This window comes from Sander vitreus, chromosome 22 (genome assembly GCF_031162955.1).
Source record: "Sander vitreus isolate 19-12246 chromosome 22, sanVit1, whole genome shotgun sequence".
NCBI classification, from domain to species: domain Eukaryota; kingdom Metazoa; phylum Chordata; class Actinopteri; order Perciformes; family Percidae; genus Sander; species Sander vitreus.
Window position 1 is genome coordinate 25,062,174 of NC_135876.1, and position 14,042 is coordinate 25,076,215.

A 14,042-nucleotide genomic window follows, 5' to 3' on the forward strand; every position below is an offset into this window, starting at 1 on the left:
CCAATACAGATCCAATTACCTCAATATACTAACAGTTATTTTCCAGTAAATCTGACAGATTAAGTCAAACAGATACCTGCCACAAGGAGACTAAACTCGACCCTCTGACAGTGAAATAATAATATAATAACACTTACCCCTCGTCATCGATGTTCCTCAACAACAATAACTGCAAGTCTCCATTTACAAAACAAAAAACTTGTCTTGTCTACAACTATCAGGACAGCAGCGAACAAAGACTCCAAAGTGATTTCCAGTAAATGGAGAGAAGTAACCTTTGATTATGTGATCATCCAGGTAAATGTTTAAACAGATAAAACAATAATACTGAAAGGGTTCAGCACGGTTCACGGCAGGTAACGGTAATAAAATCTGTGACTTCATCTGGAACGGCTGTCAGAGTAACAACTGTTCGCAGGTGTATGACCCGGACGTTTTACTGTGAACCGTGAACATGAAATAGTTGAATGTGTGGAAACAACGTGAAGCATAATGTACAGGTTTTTTAAAAAGTTATATTTGTATATTGATGTTTCTTCCGATATACAGAAAGGTGTGAATATGTTGCTGATGTTGTATAAAAACAGCGAAGTTACTTTACTGACTGTTACTTTATGAAGGATGAATGTGAATGTTATAAAATGTATAACTACCAATGGTGGAATGCAACGATGTACAAATACTTCGTTACTGTACTTAAGAACATCTTTTACGTATCTGTACTTTACTTAAGTAGAATCAATAGTGCATACTTTTGACTTTTACTTCGTTACATTTTGCAGCAATTATGATACTTTCTACTCCACTACATTTCTACCACGTTCTGTTACATTTTCTGATCAGTATCAACTCCTGCCAAAACGTCTTCCTGACCATCACGTACGGCACGAGCCGGCCCGAAGCCCGAAGTGGGAGTGGGTGAGCAGGTCAGGGATGGCAAGTGACGGTGATCCCCGTAGCTCTCCGCGGGGTAGTGGAGCTGCCGAACCCGCTGGCAGCGTCCCGACTGATGCTACTACGGGCGGAGATGAGAGCTCAGCTGCTGGACTGCTCCTTCCAAGGAAGGATCCTTGACATTGAGAAATGGCTACTGAATCCAAAGTGACCGTTTACGCTGACGTCAGCTCCATGGCTTTGCCACTAACTAACAAAGCAAGCCAACTTATTTTAAAAATGAGTTCATCTCAAAATGTACTCACACATAGATGACATTGTGGTCGGTCAGGGCTCTTTGTTTCCATGGCAGCCAGCTGTCCAGTCATATCAGGTGAGCCTCACTGTCCTCAGAAGAGTCAAATCCACCGAACTGACACTGAACGGACGTCTGTGACGTCACCCTCTTCCTTCAGCTGTAACCTAACGTTAGCTAGCTAACTAACAGATAATCACATGGTTCAGTTAGCTATAGACCAACTTAACTAACAGATAACTAAACCAAGAAGACAGTTTGATAAGTTTAGTTTAAGTTACATTTGTAATAATGAAGTTTGAGAGTTATCTACTCTCTTGAAAATCCGCTGTCGCTACCAGAAACGGTCAAGTTCAGTGAAAAGAAACGTTGACGTTAGCAATGGGATGCTAACCTACCGTTTTTTCAGCCGTTAGCCAGCTAGCTAGCTCGTGATAAACCATCCTGAGTTAGTCCACTATGTCGGAGTAAAACTTTACTAAACCTCACTGTAATAAAACGCCAGCTTCCTCACATCAGCCTCCATTAGTTTAGTTGTCGCTTCATTTCCTGCTCCGTTGAACTTTTTACAGTGTGTTCAGGGGACAGGCAGCTAGCAGATAGTGAGATGTTTTTTACAGTGTGTTCAGGGGACAGGCAGCTAGCAGATAGTGAGGAGATGTTTTTTACAGTGTGTTCAGGGGACAGGCAGCTAGCAGATAGTGAGATGTTTTTTTACAGTGTGTTCAGGAGACAGGCAGCTAGCAGATAGTGAGGAGATGTTTTTTACAGTGTGTTCAGGGGACAGGCAGCTAGCAGATAGTGAGGAGATGTTTTTTACAGTGTGTTCAGGAGACAGGCAGCTAGCAGATAGTGAGATGTTTTTTACAGTGTGTTCAGGGGACAGGCAGCTAGCAGATAGTGAGGAGATGTTTTTTACAGTGTGTTCAGGAGACAGGCAGATAGTGAAGAGATGTTTTTTACAGTGTGTTCAGGGGACAGGCAGCTAGCAGATAGTGAGGAGATGTTTTTTACAGTGTGTTCAGGGGACAGGCAGCTAGCAGATAGTGAGGAGATGTTTGCTGTATGTGACAAAAAATGTTGTAGCCTAAAAAACATGTGACATCGCTTAGAGCACCTTTAACTAAAGGCTACTTAATTAAGGCATTAGTTAGGTTTCCAACAGTGAAAAGAAAGACAAAAACATGGACAGCATTTGATTCACACACCTTTCCTTAATATAATCTTTATTGCTGTTTCTTATTGGGTTGAATACAGAACAGGTTTACATCTCTTGACTTTGTGAAACACTGTCATGTTTTACAGACAGCAGAGGGAAGAGAGGACAGACGAAGGAAGGAAGGAAGGATGGATGGAAACACAACCGTGACGGCTGTGTGTTAATGCTTTCTGATTGAGGTTCAGCATCTTTGTGTGTTTGTGTTAAGAGGAGGGATGGGTTTAAATCTCCTCTCTGACGTTCCCTTTGACCTCTGAACGGGGACTGGAAACAAAGTTCAGACTTCAGGTTTAAAAAAGACCCAAAATGTCTGAGTGAGACGGGAGAAACAGAACAACAAATGTCAACAATATTCTGGCTTTTTTTTTAAAAACACCAAAACATTCAACGACATCTTTTATCTGTTAGGCGATGATGAGTTCACAGTCAAGTGCTAAATGTAGTGATTGAGAGTTCTGAATCATTTAAAAATAAAAAAAAAGACCAAAAAAAGACAAAATAATCAGGACTTGGAAAAGAAAAAAGTTGCAACTCAGGAAATAAGAACACGAAGCATTTTGAATAATGGATTTGTGAAAGACCCTGAGAGCGAGATTATATAATATTTTTATATTTATATGTGTGTGTGCGTGTGTGTAGCGCAAGAAGAGATGGAGAAAGGAGAAATCATCCATAATTGAAATTAGATTAACATGCAACAACAACAAAAACTAACCTAAAACTCACCCTTTAACTGAACACAATGTATTTTCACAGTTTTATACGCATTTATATGTCATAGAGGAAAAAAAACTAACAAAAAAATCATTTCTCTGCTTAACTAAAAACAAACAACAGAACCAAGAAGACCCAGACGAAGAGTCTCGTTCTCATATACAGGAGATCTACGTAAAGCTTTTTTGGATTCAGAGGGATTCTTATTGCTAGTCCGATTTGCACCCCGACGCGCCGCAAACCTACGGCGAGCCGGTTAGTCCACAACACAAACCATCAGTTCCTCAAAACAGTTCTGCAGCATAAATGTGATATTTTTAATACATGGCTTCTTCTCAAGTCATTGTAGAAACTAACTCGTACACACACACACACACACACACACACACACACACACACACACACCTGGGCTCCAAATAAATACATTTAAAAACAGTCCACGTGCATTCGAATGGAAGTCCAGTATTCATATGGCCGTGCACAAACACGCACACAAACAGACAGACACACACACACGCATGCACACAAGTCAGACGTACATTAACGCACGCTCTCGAGGGAGAGGGGTGTAAAGATAGAGCTGACAAAACATTAAACAGTTGAGAGAGAGAAAGAGAGTTTCTATACCGATATAAACAAAAAAAAAACAACAAAAGTCAAAATGAATACCTCATAATTCCAACGTAATCCAGAATAATTCAAAGACTTTCAAAGCCATTCAGCCATAGCCTAAGAACACATTTTGTTTCGGGGTTTTCGTGATTAAGCTGTTTTTATTTTTTTATATTTTTTCCAAATATAAATAAATACATCGAGGCGCCTATCCAGATTTTCGTGACTGAGCTGCTGACCCCGATGACCCATGTGGCCGACCAGGCATCAGGCACAGGTGGCCGACAGTGGCAATATCCCTCCGATCCCACACACAGGAACTACCAAAGACGGCTTGGAAACCAAAATGCCAAAAATGACCGTCTGTGAATGGCAGGCGAGGAATTATACAACACAAGCGCTTTGCCAAGGTCCCAAAAATCTTTGAAAAGGAGCCCAATTTCCCTAAATTAGGAGTAGTTGACAGTCTTCTTGTAAACTGATTGTGCTTAACCTCAAGAAAACGTCAACATGCTGCAATATTTCTGTCTAAATCTGTTTTACCATGTACCAATGGCACTTCATATCAATTCATTTCAAAAGATTTGTCGCGATCAGTTTTTTTACGCCTCACGTTAAACTTTGGTGGACTTTGACACGCAGCGAGACTTTAAACTGGTTGAATATGAAATGCACATTTGGGCCACTGAGCAATAGACGCCATTTTGACAGTTATTAGCTATGTACAGTAGCATCGTTTAGTTGTTTTTTTAAAAAACCTTCCTCACGTTGAGTATAAACTGGTCCGCAAAAACGGAATCAGGATTTAATGGTACGAAAGCCTTTCTGAGGTACGTTGTGTGACGAGCGTTTGGGTCTTACTCAACTATGATTTCTTTAGTCGCTTCGTCACGGTTTAGGTTGTTTTCATGGTCAATGACCTATTTCCAAGAAACGTGAGAGCAATTCTCTGGTAAACACAAGATTTATAGCAGCGCTTTAAATCTTGCATCTTTGCAAGGCGTGTAAGGCGACTACGTAAGAGTTTCTTTAGCTGAGGACAGCCCTTAGGGAACTTATCGTCCCGGTAGCTTCCAAATTAATAAATGACAGTTAGCAAGGACTTCAGCTCTGACTGTAAAGTCACAAAGACTGTAACTGACTCGCTCTAGCGCGTTCTGGCGAGTAGTCTCCGATTTAGGTCACCAATCTTCTTGCATTAACTATTTCACGAGGCACTAAAACTGTTAAAAAACTTTATTTTTATTTGTTTTTAAAAAAGTAGACATCCTGATTATTTCTGCCAATCAATGTTCATGTTTTGGAACTCAATCCTTTGCTGCTGAAGACTACAAACAGTGAGTTGTGAGGACATTTTGGGTTTGGGCTTGGTGGGTGCTAGTAAGTTAACAGCAGCCATTTTCAATTCAGACCAGAATCTATAACGTTCTTTTCACCGTGAAACTGCAAACATGAAACCCCTGAAAGCATTTTCATTACAGAGATGCTCATCCTGCATTGACACATCTATTTCATTTTCAGTTCCTCCCTAACTTTCATGGGTACATTCGGACTGGATTGAAGAGCCACAACACAGTTACAGCGCTCTACATTTGGAGAAAGTGATATTTTATTCTGCATTGATTGCTTCAAAGTGAAATTATACTTCAAACACACTCCTGCTAAGAGCTGGGACTCAATACTTTTGGAGTCCTGACCACTTAAAAAAAAAAAAAACCCGTGGGAAACTCTCTCACTCTCTTCTCTTGATTGTGTCACGATATTCCACTGTAGTAGTACTAGTAGTAGAAGTAGTAGTAGTAGTTTTGGAAGTTGTTAGTGCCAGTTCACAGCAGCGTCCAGTCAGTCAGTCAGTCAGTCCAGTTGTGGTTGTTCAATATTTTCAGTTGGACTGACTTAAATGTCCGCCCGTCGCTGCTTTACAGTTCCGTTATGAGCCACTGAGGTTCGATTCGTTTTTGATTATGAGGTTGCTTGATATATATATTAAAAAAAAAAAAAAAAAAAAAAAACAGAAAACGTAAATGTACAAGAAGAAAAATTAGCTATGTTCATCTTCACACGACAAAGACAATGCACATACACACTACCCGTCCCCTCTGGTTGTGATTTATAAGGATCAATAAGTGATCAGAACTTCACCGCCTGTTTTCTGTTGTGGAAATGTCCGGTTGGGTTGGTGCGAGGGGGTGGAATTAGCCCTTTGTGTTTGTTTGTGTGTGCAGCAGGGTAATACAGTTCAGGAACACACCCCCACCCCCACAACCTACCCATCCATCCATCCTACCCTCCATCCATCCATCCTACCCTCCATCCATTCATCCATCCTACCCTCCATCCATTCATCCATCTCTTTCACCCTGTCATCCATCCATCCATCCATCCATCCATCCATCCGACCCTCCATCCATCCATCTCTTTCACCCCGTCATCTAGCTCCTTCTGGAAATCTACTGAGATTCAACAGAGGGGTTTACCGTAAAAAAATCAGGGGGAATAAAACTGATTGTCTCTACCGCCAAATTCAGTTTGTCCTCAAATTGCTTTTCACATAGGAGAAGACTGGGCTAAATAAGGACAAACTGTACCAAAGCGCTCCAGGGCCAACTCAATACTAAGATAATACTGGAAGGAGACTAGCTAGACCAGCTATTAGCTCAAAAGGCAGTTAACCAACTTAGCGATGTCTGGTCTGGTCAGTTAGCCACAGCTAGCGTGTGTTTTTACCCTGTGGTTTAAGTCTTAGACACCACTAAACGAATCTCAGGAAAAAGGCTAAAGATAGCTAGAGCTAACTGACCATAGCAAAACAAGCTAACTGAGCTAATCCATTGTTAGCTTGGTTAAGGTGTCCGGTCAGCTTGCCATAGTTAGCATGGGTTTTAAGCCTAGTGGGTCCCCTGCATGAAGCTAAGGCTAATGATAAGAGCTAGCTAGGGCTAACTGGCCGTACGAGACGCGTTATTATGGAACCCACGCAACTTCTAGGTAAGACCCGTCCTTCAATGGCATTCACACGCTACTATTAGCCAGGCGTCCATGCTTACGCAAGATAACGTAAACCAATTTGTTCATGTCTTATCCCCTGACCAGTTGGCTATCTGAACCTTAACCACTCAAGGTCAATGCCTAACCCCAACCAATCGGCCTGCTATGTAGGGCGGGACTTGCCTAGAAGTTACGTGGGGGTCCATAATAACGCGTACGAGAGACATTAAGCAAATTAAGGCATTGGTAGCTGGGTTAACTTTGTCTGGTTTAGTCAGTAAGCCCTAGTTAGCTTTTGTTTGACTCTGTCGCTGATGTCTGTTAAGCTATCACAGGCTAAAACAACAGCTAGCTAGTGTTAGCCATTTTAAAAAGCTGTGGTGAACACAAAGCGGACAAAGCTGAAGCTTTCCTGTGTGTAGTAATGACTTTGTGGTCCATTACAGTGTTGTTGATACTGAGTTAGCATTGGTTAGCTGCTTGGTTAGTTTGGGCCTTTGCGGAGGCCACGCCAGTAACGACTTAGTTAAGTTAGCCTTTGCTAGCTGTGTTTGAAGCCACGCTAATGATTTAGCCCTGGCTAGCTCTGATTTGGCCCACAGTGGAAACCAGGCTAGCAACAAATTAGCCCTTGCTAGCCCTGTTTAGGAAGACATGAGTTAAAGGGTTGCCTACAGAGCTGCTCATCTGTTGTTTTAATGGTTGCAGTGAAGAAGCAGAAGTTGAGGTATACTGAACCTGGGTAACGCGTTAGCGGCGATAGCACACTGGAGGCCCTGTAATAGACCCTAAATGAACACTAGGGAGGCGATGATGAGAGCCAGGCGGGAGTCTCACACACACACACACACACACACACACACACACACTCGCACAAGAAAAATTGATTTGTTCAGTTATAAAAAAAATCCACAACAATTCCCCTCCCTACACCTAAATGTCACTGATAATCGCACACACGCCGCCCCCCCCCAAAAATACTCTAGCATCACGTGCCACATGTTCAACTCTGTACACACATGGAATCAACTGAGAATGATTGTGAATGAGAAATTATTAACACACAAACCAACTCACAGGGTGGCTTTGAGGGATAAAAGGGATCAATAGTGTGATGGGTTTAAAAACATGTAGAACACAAACTGATCAACACTATATCGGCCCTTTCAGGAGTTCTTTTTCACACAGAAATCGGATGCGACTTTGACAAGTTCGTGAATGTTTTCGTGTGTTTTCGTGAGCCAGCCGAGAGACGAGGATCGGTGCGGAAGCGAGCCGAAAGGACGTCAACAAGTGCCGACCTTTCTTATGTTTTCCAGTTACAAAAATCTTCCTTCGTTGCACCGTTAAGCGACGACCACAAGCCACCTGTGGAAGTCATGATTTCTCAGGTGAAACTGGGTTCAAGCAGCCACTTTGGCAGCCTAACAGCCATCCCCCTCTCCGAGTTTCATTTCATCCAAACAATATTTAAACAGCTGGTCAAGCCGGAGAAGTGGCTGGTGAATTTTGGAAAGTGGCTGTGGCTGGCAGACACGAAAAGTTCCCCACCCTGACTAGCCCGCTCTAAAATCCGAAGCTGGTTGAAATGTTAAAATCGGATTGTTCAGTCTCTGTTGTGTGGCCGGAGCCGAGCTGTGATTTAAATACAGAAGAATAAACGCAGATACCGACAGTCCATCTCAGTCTCTGTCCCTCTGCGTCTCCTAAGTTGATCATCAATTCTCAAACAGAATCTAGAACGATAATAAATCATAACTTTATTCTTTTTTATTGCTGAAATATAGATTCCCCGCACAAAAAAAATAGTAATGCAAATCATTGTTATCATAAAAAGCTATAAAAATTAGATCCATCTTCTGTAATAATGCAGATAAAGATATAGCAAAAAACATCTCTTAGAAGTATGACTAGTAGTAAGGCACTTCAAGAAAACGAGGTTTTCGTCTTTCTATCAAAAAAAAGGTTTTCCGGGCTGGTTTTTGCATCATCATCTTCATCAATGGTGTAGCGTCTATTCCGTGGTATGGCACTGTGGTGACGTTGGTTCAGACAGCCGGGTGGGGGAGGGTTTCCCTCAGTCTACCCCGACCAGAGGAGGCTCTCCGTTGGGCAGGATGTGCTCCAGAGGGGGCTTGGCGTGGATCTCCAGCAGCCCCTGGATGAAGCCCTCTGCGGGGGCAGCTGCCACGGAGGACGAGGGAGAGGGGTCTTTGGAGAGGTTTGATTCGGGCGTCGATTTCACGTTGTCGTCGTCGTCGCTAGTAGTTTTCTTTGTGTCAGTAGCTTGTTGGCTGGGAGTCGTGTCACTGTCAGTGGAGGGCTGTTGCGTCGCAGACTCTGCAGAAAGTTCAGACTTCTCAGCGTGCAGCTCTCCAGAAGCGACGGTTGTCGGGGGTTCTGAGTCCGCGCCAGACTCGTCTTGTTTCGCTGCGCTTTCTTCCTCCAGCGTGGTGGATTCTGCCACCTCACCCTCCTCTTTCACGTCCTCCTCATCCTCCTCGTCCTCCTCGTCCTCCAGCTCTTTGCCCCCGGCGGCCGCGAGGCTGCTGCCACACTCGCTCTCGTTCTCCGAGGGCGGGCAGGTGGAGGGCGGCGTGTGGGCGCAGGAGTCTCCATCCTCGCTGGCGTCATCGTTGGCGGCCGACGCTCCGTCGGCTCCGCGGGGCTTGAGGTGGATCCTTTGGTGGCGGACCAGGCTGTGCTTCAGGGTGAACGTCCGCTCGCAGGTTTGACACTGGTAGGGCCGCTCACCTGGACAGAGCACAGAGCGAGGAGGGATTTATACACAAAAAGTAGATCCTCAACACACACAGAAACACTTCATGAGTCTACAAAGACATGCAGGAAAATATAAATACAGAAACTGGCATTGTGTGCGTCAACAAAACCTCAAAATAAGAGGAATAAAAAATATCTCCGATAAAATAATTATACAAATAATTAAATATATCAAACAAAATTAATACATTACCTTAATAATATAAAAAAATAAACATTAAAAACAGAAATCAATAAAAAAAACAAGCAACATTTTTTTGTCTTATTCTATTTTAGCTGTTTTTATGTCTTTTTTTATTATTTTTGGGGCATTTTTAGGCCTTTATTTGATAGGACATCTTAGACATGAAAGGGGAGAGAGAGGGGGAATAACATGAAGCAAAGGGCCGCAGGTCGGAGTCGAACCCGCAGCCGCTGTGTCGAGGACTGAGCCTCTGTACATGGGCGCACGCTCTACCAGGTGAGCTACACAGGCGCCTGTTTTTATGTCTTTTTAACAAAGGTTTTTAATTGTTTTTAACTGCTCTTTCATGTGTTATGTAAAGCGCTTGGAGTTACCCTGTTGCTGACTATCTTTCGTGTTTTTATTTTCTTCTTTTATAGGATGTTGATTGTTTCAAAACATCTAATTAAATGTGCTCCACAGATCAGGGTTTTCCCCGTCTACCGTTATAAGCTTTAGGTGCAGCACCCGAGTCGTTCTGGGCGCTACCTAAGCCAAATATATGTAAGTAAATTACTTCACACTTCTGTCACACATGCTCAGTACCTAGGTAAGGACTACTAGCCAGTCAGAAGCAGAGTATGAGGGCGTGTCCTGACAGTAGCTAGGTAAGGACTACTAGCCAGTCAGAAGCAGAGTATGAGGGCGTGCCCTGACAGTACCTAGGTAAGGACTACTAGCCAGTCAGAAGCAGATTATGAGGGCGTGCCCTGACAGTAGCTAGGTAAGGACTACTAGCCAGTCAGAAGCAGAGTATGAGGGCCCTGACAGTACGTAGGTAAGGACTACTAGCCAGTCAGAAGCAGAGTATGAGGGCGTGCCCTGACAGTACGTAGGTAAGGACTACTAGCCAGTCAGAAGCAGATTATGAGGGCGTGCCCTGACAGTAGCTAGGTAAGGACGTGTGTTCCAAAGTGACCACGTTTGTCTCTGAAGTAAAGGCTGGACTACAATAGAGCTGTTTGGAGCAGTTTGTGAACAGTGTTTTCTGTTGGAGATGATAAGCCAAAAAGCATAATATGAGCACTTCAAGCTTTTTGAGTGTTATTTATTTATTATTTATTATCTAGCTTTTCCAAGGTTTTTGACACAGGTGTGGTGATAATAATGACCCAAATATTTTCTGGAGGAAGGACCCCTAAACCCCTAAACTCACCCGCCCAAATACGTGCACCTAACTCTTCCACAGACCTCGGTGAACACTGACATGAAGCGGCCTTTCCTAACGGATAATGGGATATATTTCTTGATATTATGTCTCATTTGTATATTATGTTGATATGTGTCTATATGTATACTGTTGTCTCTATTGTACAGTATGTGTCTACATGTCTATTTGTTGAATGCATAGAGTTAACACCTACCGAAGTCAAATTCCTTGTGTATGTAAGTATACTGATTGTGAAAACCCTCCCGTACCTGTGTGTGACCTCATGTGTCGGGTCAGGTCCTGCAGGGACCAGAATCTTTTCCCGCAGACGTTGCAGATCTTCTTCCTCTTGTCCACCCGTCTCCCCGTCGCCTCTCCCTCCAAACTCTTTGGTTCCGACGCCTCCTCGTCGCTCCTCTCCTCCTTCTCCTTCTCTTCCTCCTCCGACTCTCCGCTGTCTCCTCCATCGCTCTCCGCTCCCCTCCCGTCTGCTTCCTCGGCCTCCACCTCCTTCTCCTCCTCCTCCTCCTCTTCGTCGTCTGTCGGTTTTGCGGCGCTCTCCGACGCCGCGTCTTTCGCCGGCGGGGTCTCCTCCTCTACGGCCGGGGTTGGCGTCTCCTCTGAGAGGTGCGCCCGCTCGTGGCGAGCGAGCGTGGTGGCGTAACGGAAGCTCTTCTTGCACACTCGGCACACGTGTTTGTACTCGGGCTGCTGCTTGGCCGCCGTGCTGCTGGAAGAGGAGCTTGTAGCGTGTTTCTCCTTCTCTGGGCTCTCTGTCGCTACGTGCGGAGCAGAGGTAGAGGACGATGAGGAAGAGGAGGACGAGGAAGAGGACGCAGGCTGTTCTTCCTGAGCGGGGCCTGAGGATGCCGAGAGCTTGAAGTCAATCAGCTTTTTGCCGAAGTTGAGGTCCAGACTTTTGTTGCTGTGGCAGTCGTCGTCGTCTGCGCTCTCAACCTGGAGGAGAAAGAAGAAGGTTAAATCAACGCTGAGTGGACGTTAGATGTACAACTATAAATGGTCAACAAGTGGATCAAGTACAATCCTATAGATACCTAGGGACAATTACTGACTCTACATTTCCAGGAGAACTGTGAAGCCATGTTTCCATCCACACGTTTTTATCTGAATTAAGTGATATCGAATGAAAAATGTCTTATGGAAACAGTACAATTAACTCAAAGGATTGTCTCTTGATCGATATACGGCTTATGCGATACACGCTGACGGAAACGTTATTTGCCGAATAAATAATGAATTGCGATGAAGTTTTAGGTCATTTTATGGTTGCAACCCGCCACAAAACGAAGAAGAAGTAGTTGTAGTTCATTTCCGCCCAGTATTTCCGCAGTTTGCACACATGGCGGGGGTCAACAAAGACAGATGGAAGTGGACTGTTTGGAGCGCTGTCGCTCCCACACCACAGGCCGCCTCCGCTGTCGTCGGGCATTTACGTGCATCTGCATCATCACAGCAACGTGTTGATAGCGTCGTTGTTGTCTTATTATAGCGTGATATGTCAGTATCAGCTGGCACATGAGCACGATTACAACTCGTGCAGTATTGATCATTTGTTGGCAGATGGCAAATGAACGGAAACACCTTAAGATGTCTAAAATCAATTCCATATACCAATCTGACCGCAAAACAGCACGTGACGTCATTACGCAACAGGTTTCTACTGGCTTTAAAGCCGTTGGATGGAAACACACTTTCACCAGCGTGAAGAAGTGGATGGAAACTGAGCTACTGTCTATACTGCTTGAGTAAATTGTACCATTTTCATATAGACAAGACCATGATGACATTATTTTATCGTGCCTTTATCGAATCCATCACATCTTTCTCCTTAGTGGCATGGTTTGGGTGCCTAAATCAAACTGTAAGATGGTCCAGTAAGCTGACTGGTGAGTCCCAGCTGCCCCCCCACATCCCTGTATGCTAAACATCTACAGCGGATAGCTACTAGCCAGATAGCCTACACCCTTTTTGACGGAGGCTACTAGTCTCTGGTTGTAGAACTACAAGATTTAAAAACAGTTTTGTCCCAGCGGCAGTCGCTCTGTTAAACAAACAAACAACGCACAAGTCAGTGTGGTCATGTACTGTTTTTTATCCATTATCTACTGTCTGTTTTTATATGTTTTAATGTTCTGTGTGTTGCCTGTTATGTGGTGGTCTACAAAGTGTTAAGGATGTCCCGCCTCTTAGACTGTAAACCTAGTTTACCTACGGGTACCAATGAAGTAACCTGACCTGAGATTAGGGCTGCACAATATATTGTTTTTTAATCATCATCGTGATATCAACCGGTGCTATAAACACAGAGAGGCTGCGACACATCGCGAAAGACATTCAAATATAAGTAGAAAACTGCACTTTATTTTAGCAGAATACTGAAAGCAGCAGAACTGAGAACACTTTATTATCTGTTTCTTTATTGCACGATATTCAACATTATCGCATATTTTCCTTATATTGTGCAGCCCTAACTGGACGTGTTGGATGATATATCAAAATCAGATTGGTCTGAATGTTTGCAGACTTTTGAAATCAAACTAAACTATGAAATTAGGTCAACAGAAAGCCATTCGAGTGGGCCTCTTCTGTCACGAAAAAGGTCATGAACATCACACGCAGGGTTATAGTGATGTGCTTAAGAATCTGATACTATATCGCTGTATCGATGATTCCCCGCCTGTCACCCCTCCCTAATGCACGCGTGAAAAGAAATCTGATTACTGACAGGAACCAGGTGCCTACAGTCCCTGTGAACTCTCCAATCTCCTGTGTGACCTGATTTCTCAGAGTGTAACCAAGGCGAAGACAGGCTCAGGTTACCTTGGTGCTGTTGCTGTGTGCTGCTCTGGTCTCTGGCGCCCCCTGCAGGTCCGAATGCTGCTCTGTGGTTTCTGTCTCCTGCTGCTCTGCACAGCCGCCAGCCGGACTGCAACCTGCAGAACAAACCCAAATATCCGTCAGTATCATCGGCAAACTGGGCAACAACAAACATGCATGGCTCAACAATACAACTATCAACAATGCACCCCCCCCCACCTGTTCAGGTGCATTCTGGGCGTATTGCTATCTTGAGGCAGTGGGAAGTGATGGCACCATTGACCAACAAAAACCTGGTCTAAAGTCAATAACGCAGCATTTCATTGTT

At 44.0% G+C, this 14,042-nt stretch overlaps 1 protein-coding gene across 4 annotated transcripts in view; it reads right to left on the reverse strand.

Annotated features, from left to right (window-relative positions):
* Positions 1-7,701: 7,701 nt before the first annotated feature.
* The window catches only part of LOC144537221 (ras-responsive element-binding protein 1-like), an 81,388-nt gene continuing 75,047 nt past the window's right edge, over positions 7,702-14,042 (reverse strand). For all 4 annotated transcript variants that reach the window (XM_078280754.1, XM_078280751.1, XM_078280752.1 and 1 more), the window contains 3 exons: positions 13,718-13,830; positions 11,146-11,833; positions 7,702-9,476 (listed from right to left, as the gene is read on the reverse strand). In XM_078280754.1, coding sequence (XP_078136880.1) covers positions 8,800-9,476; positions 11,146-11,833; positions 13,718-13,830 — 1,478 coding nt within the window. In that variant the 3' untranslated portion in view covers positions 7,702-8,799. The remainder of the gene's footprint in view (positions 9,477-11,145; positions 11,834-13,717; positions 13,831-14,042) is intronic.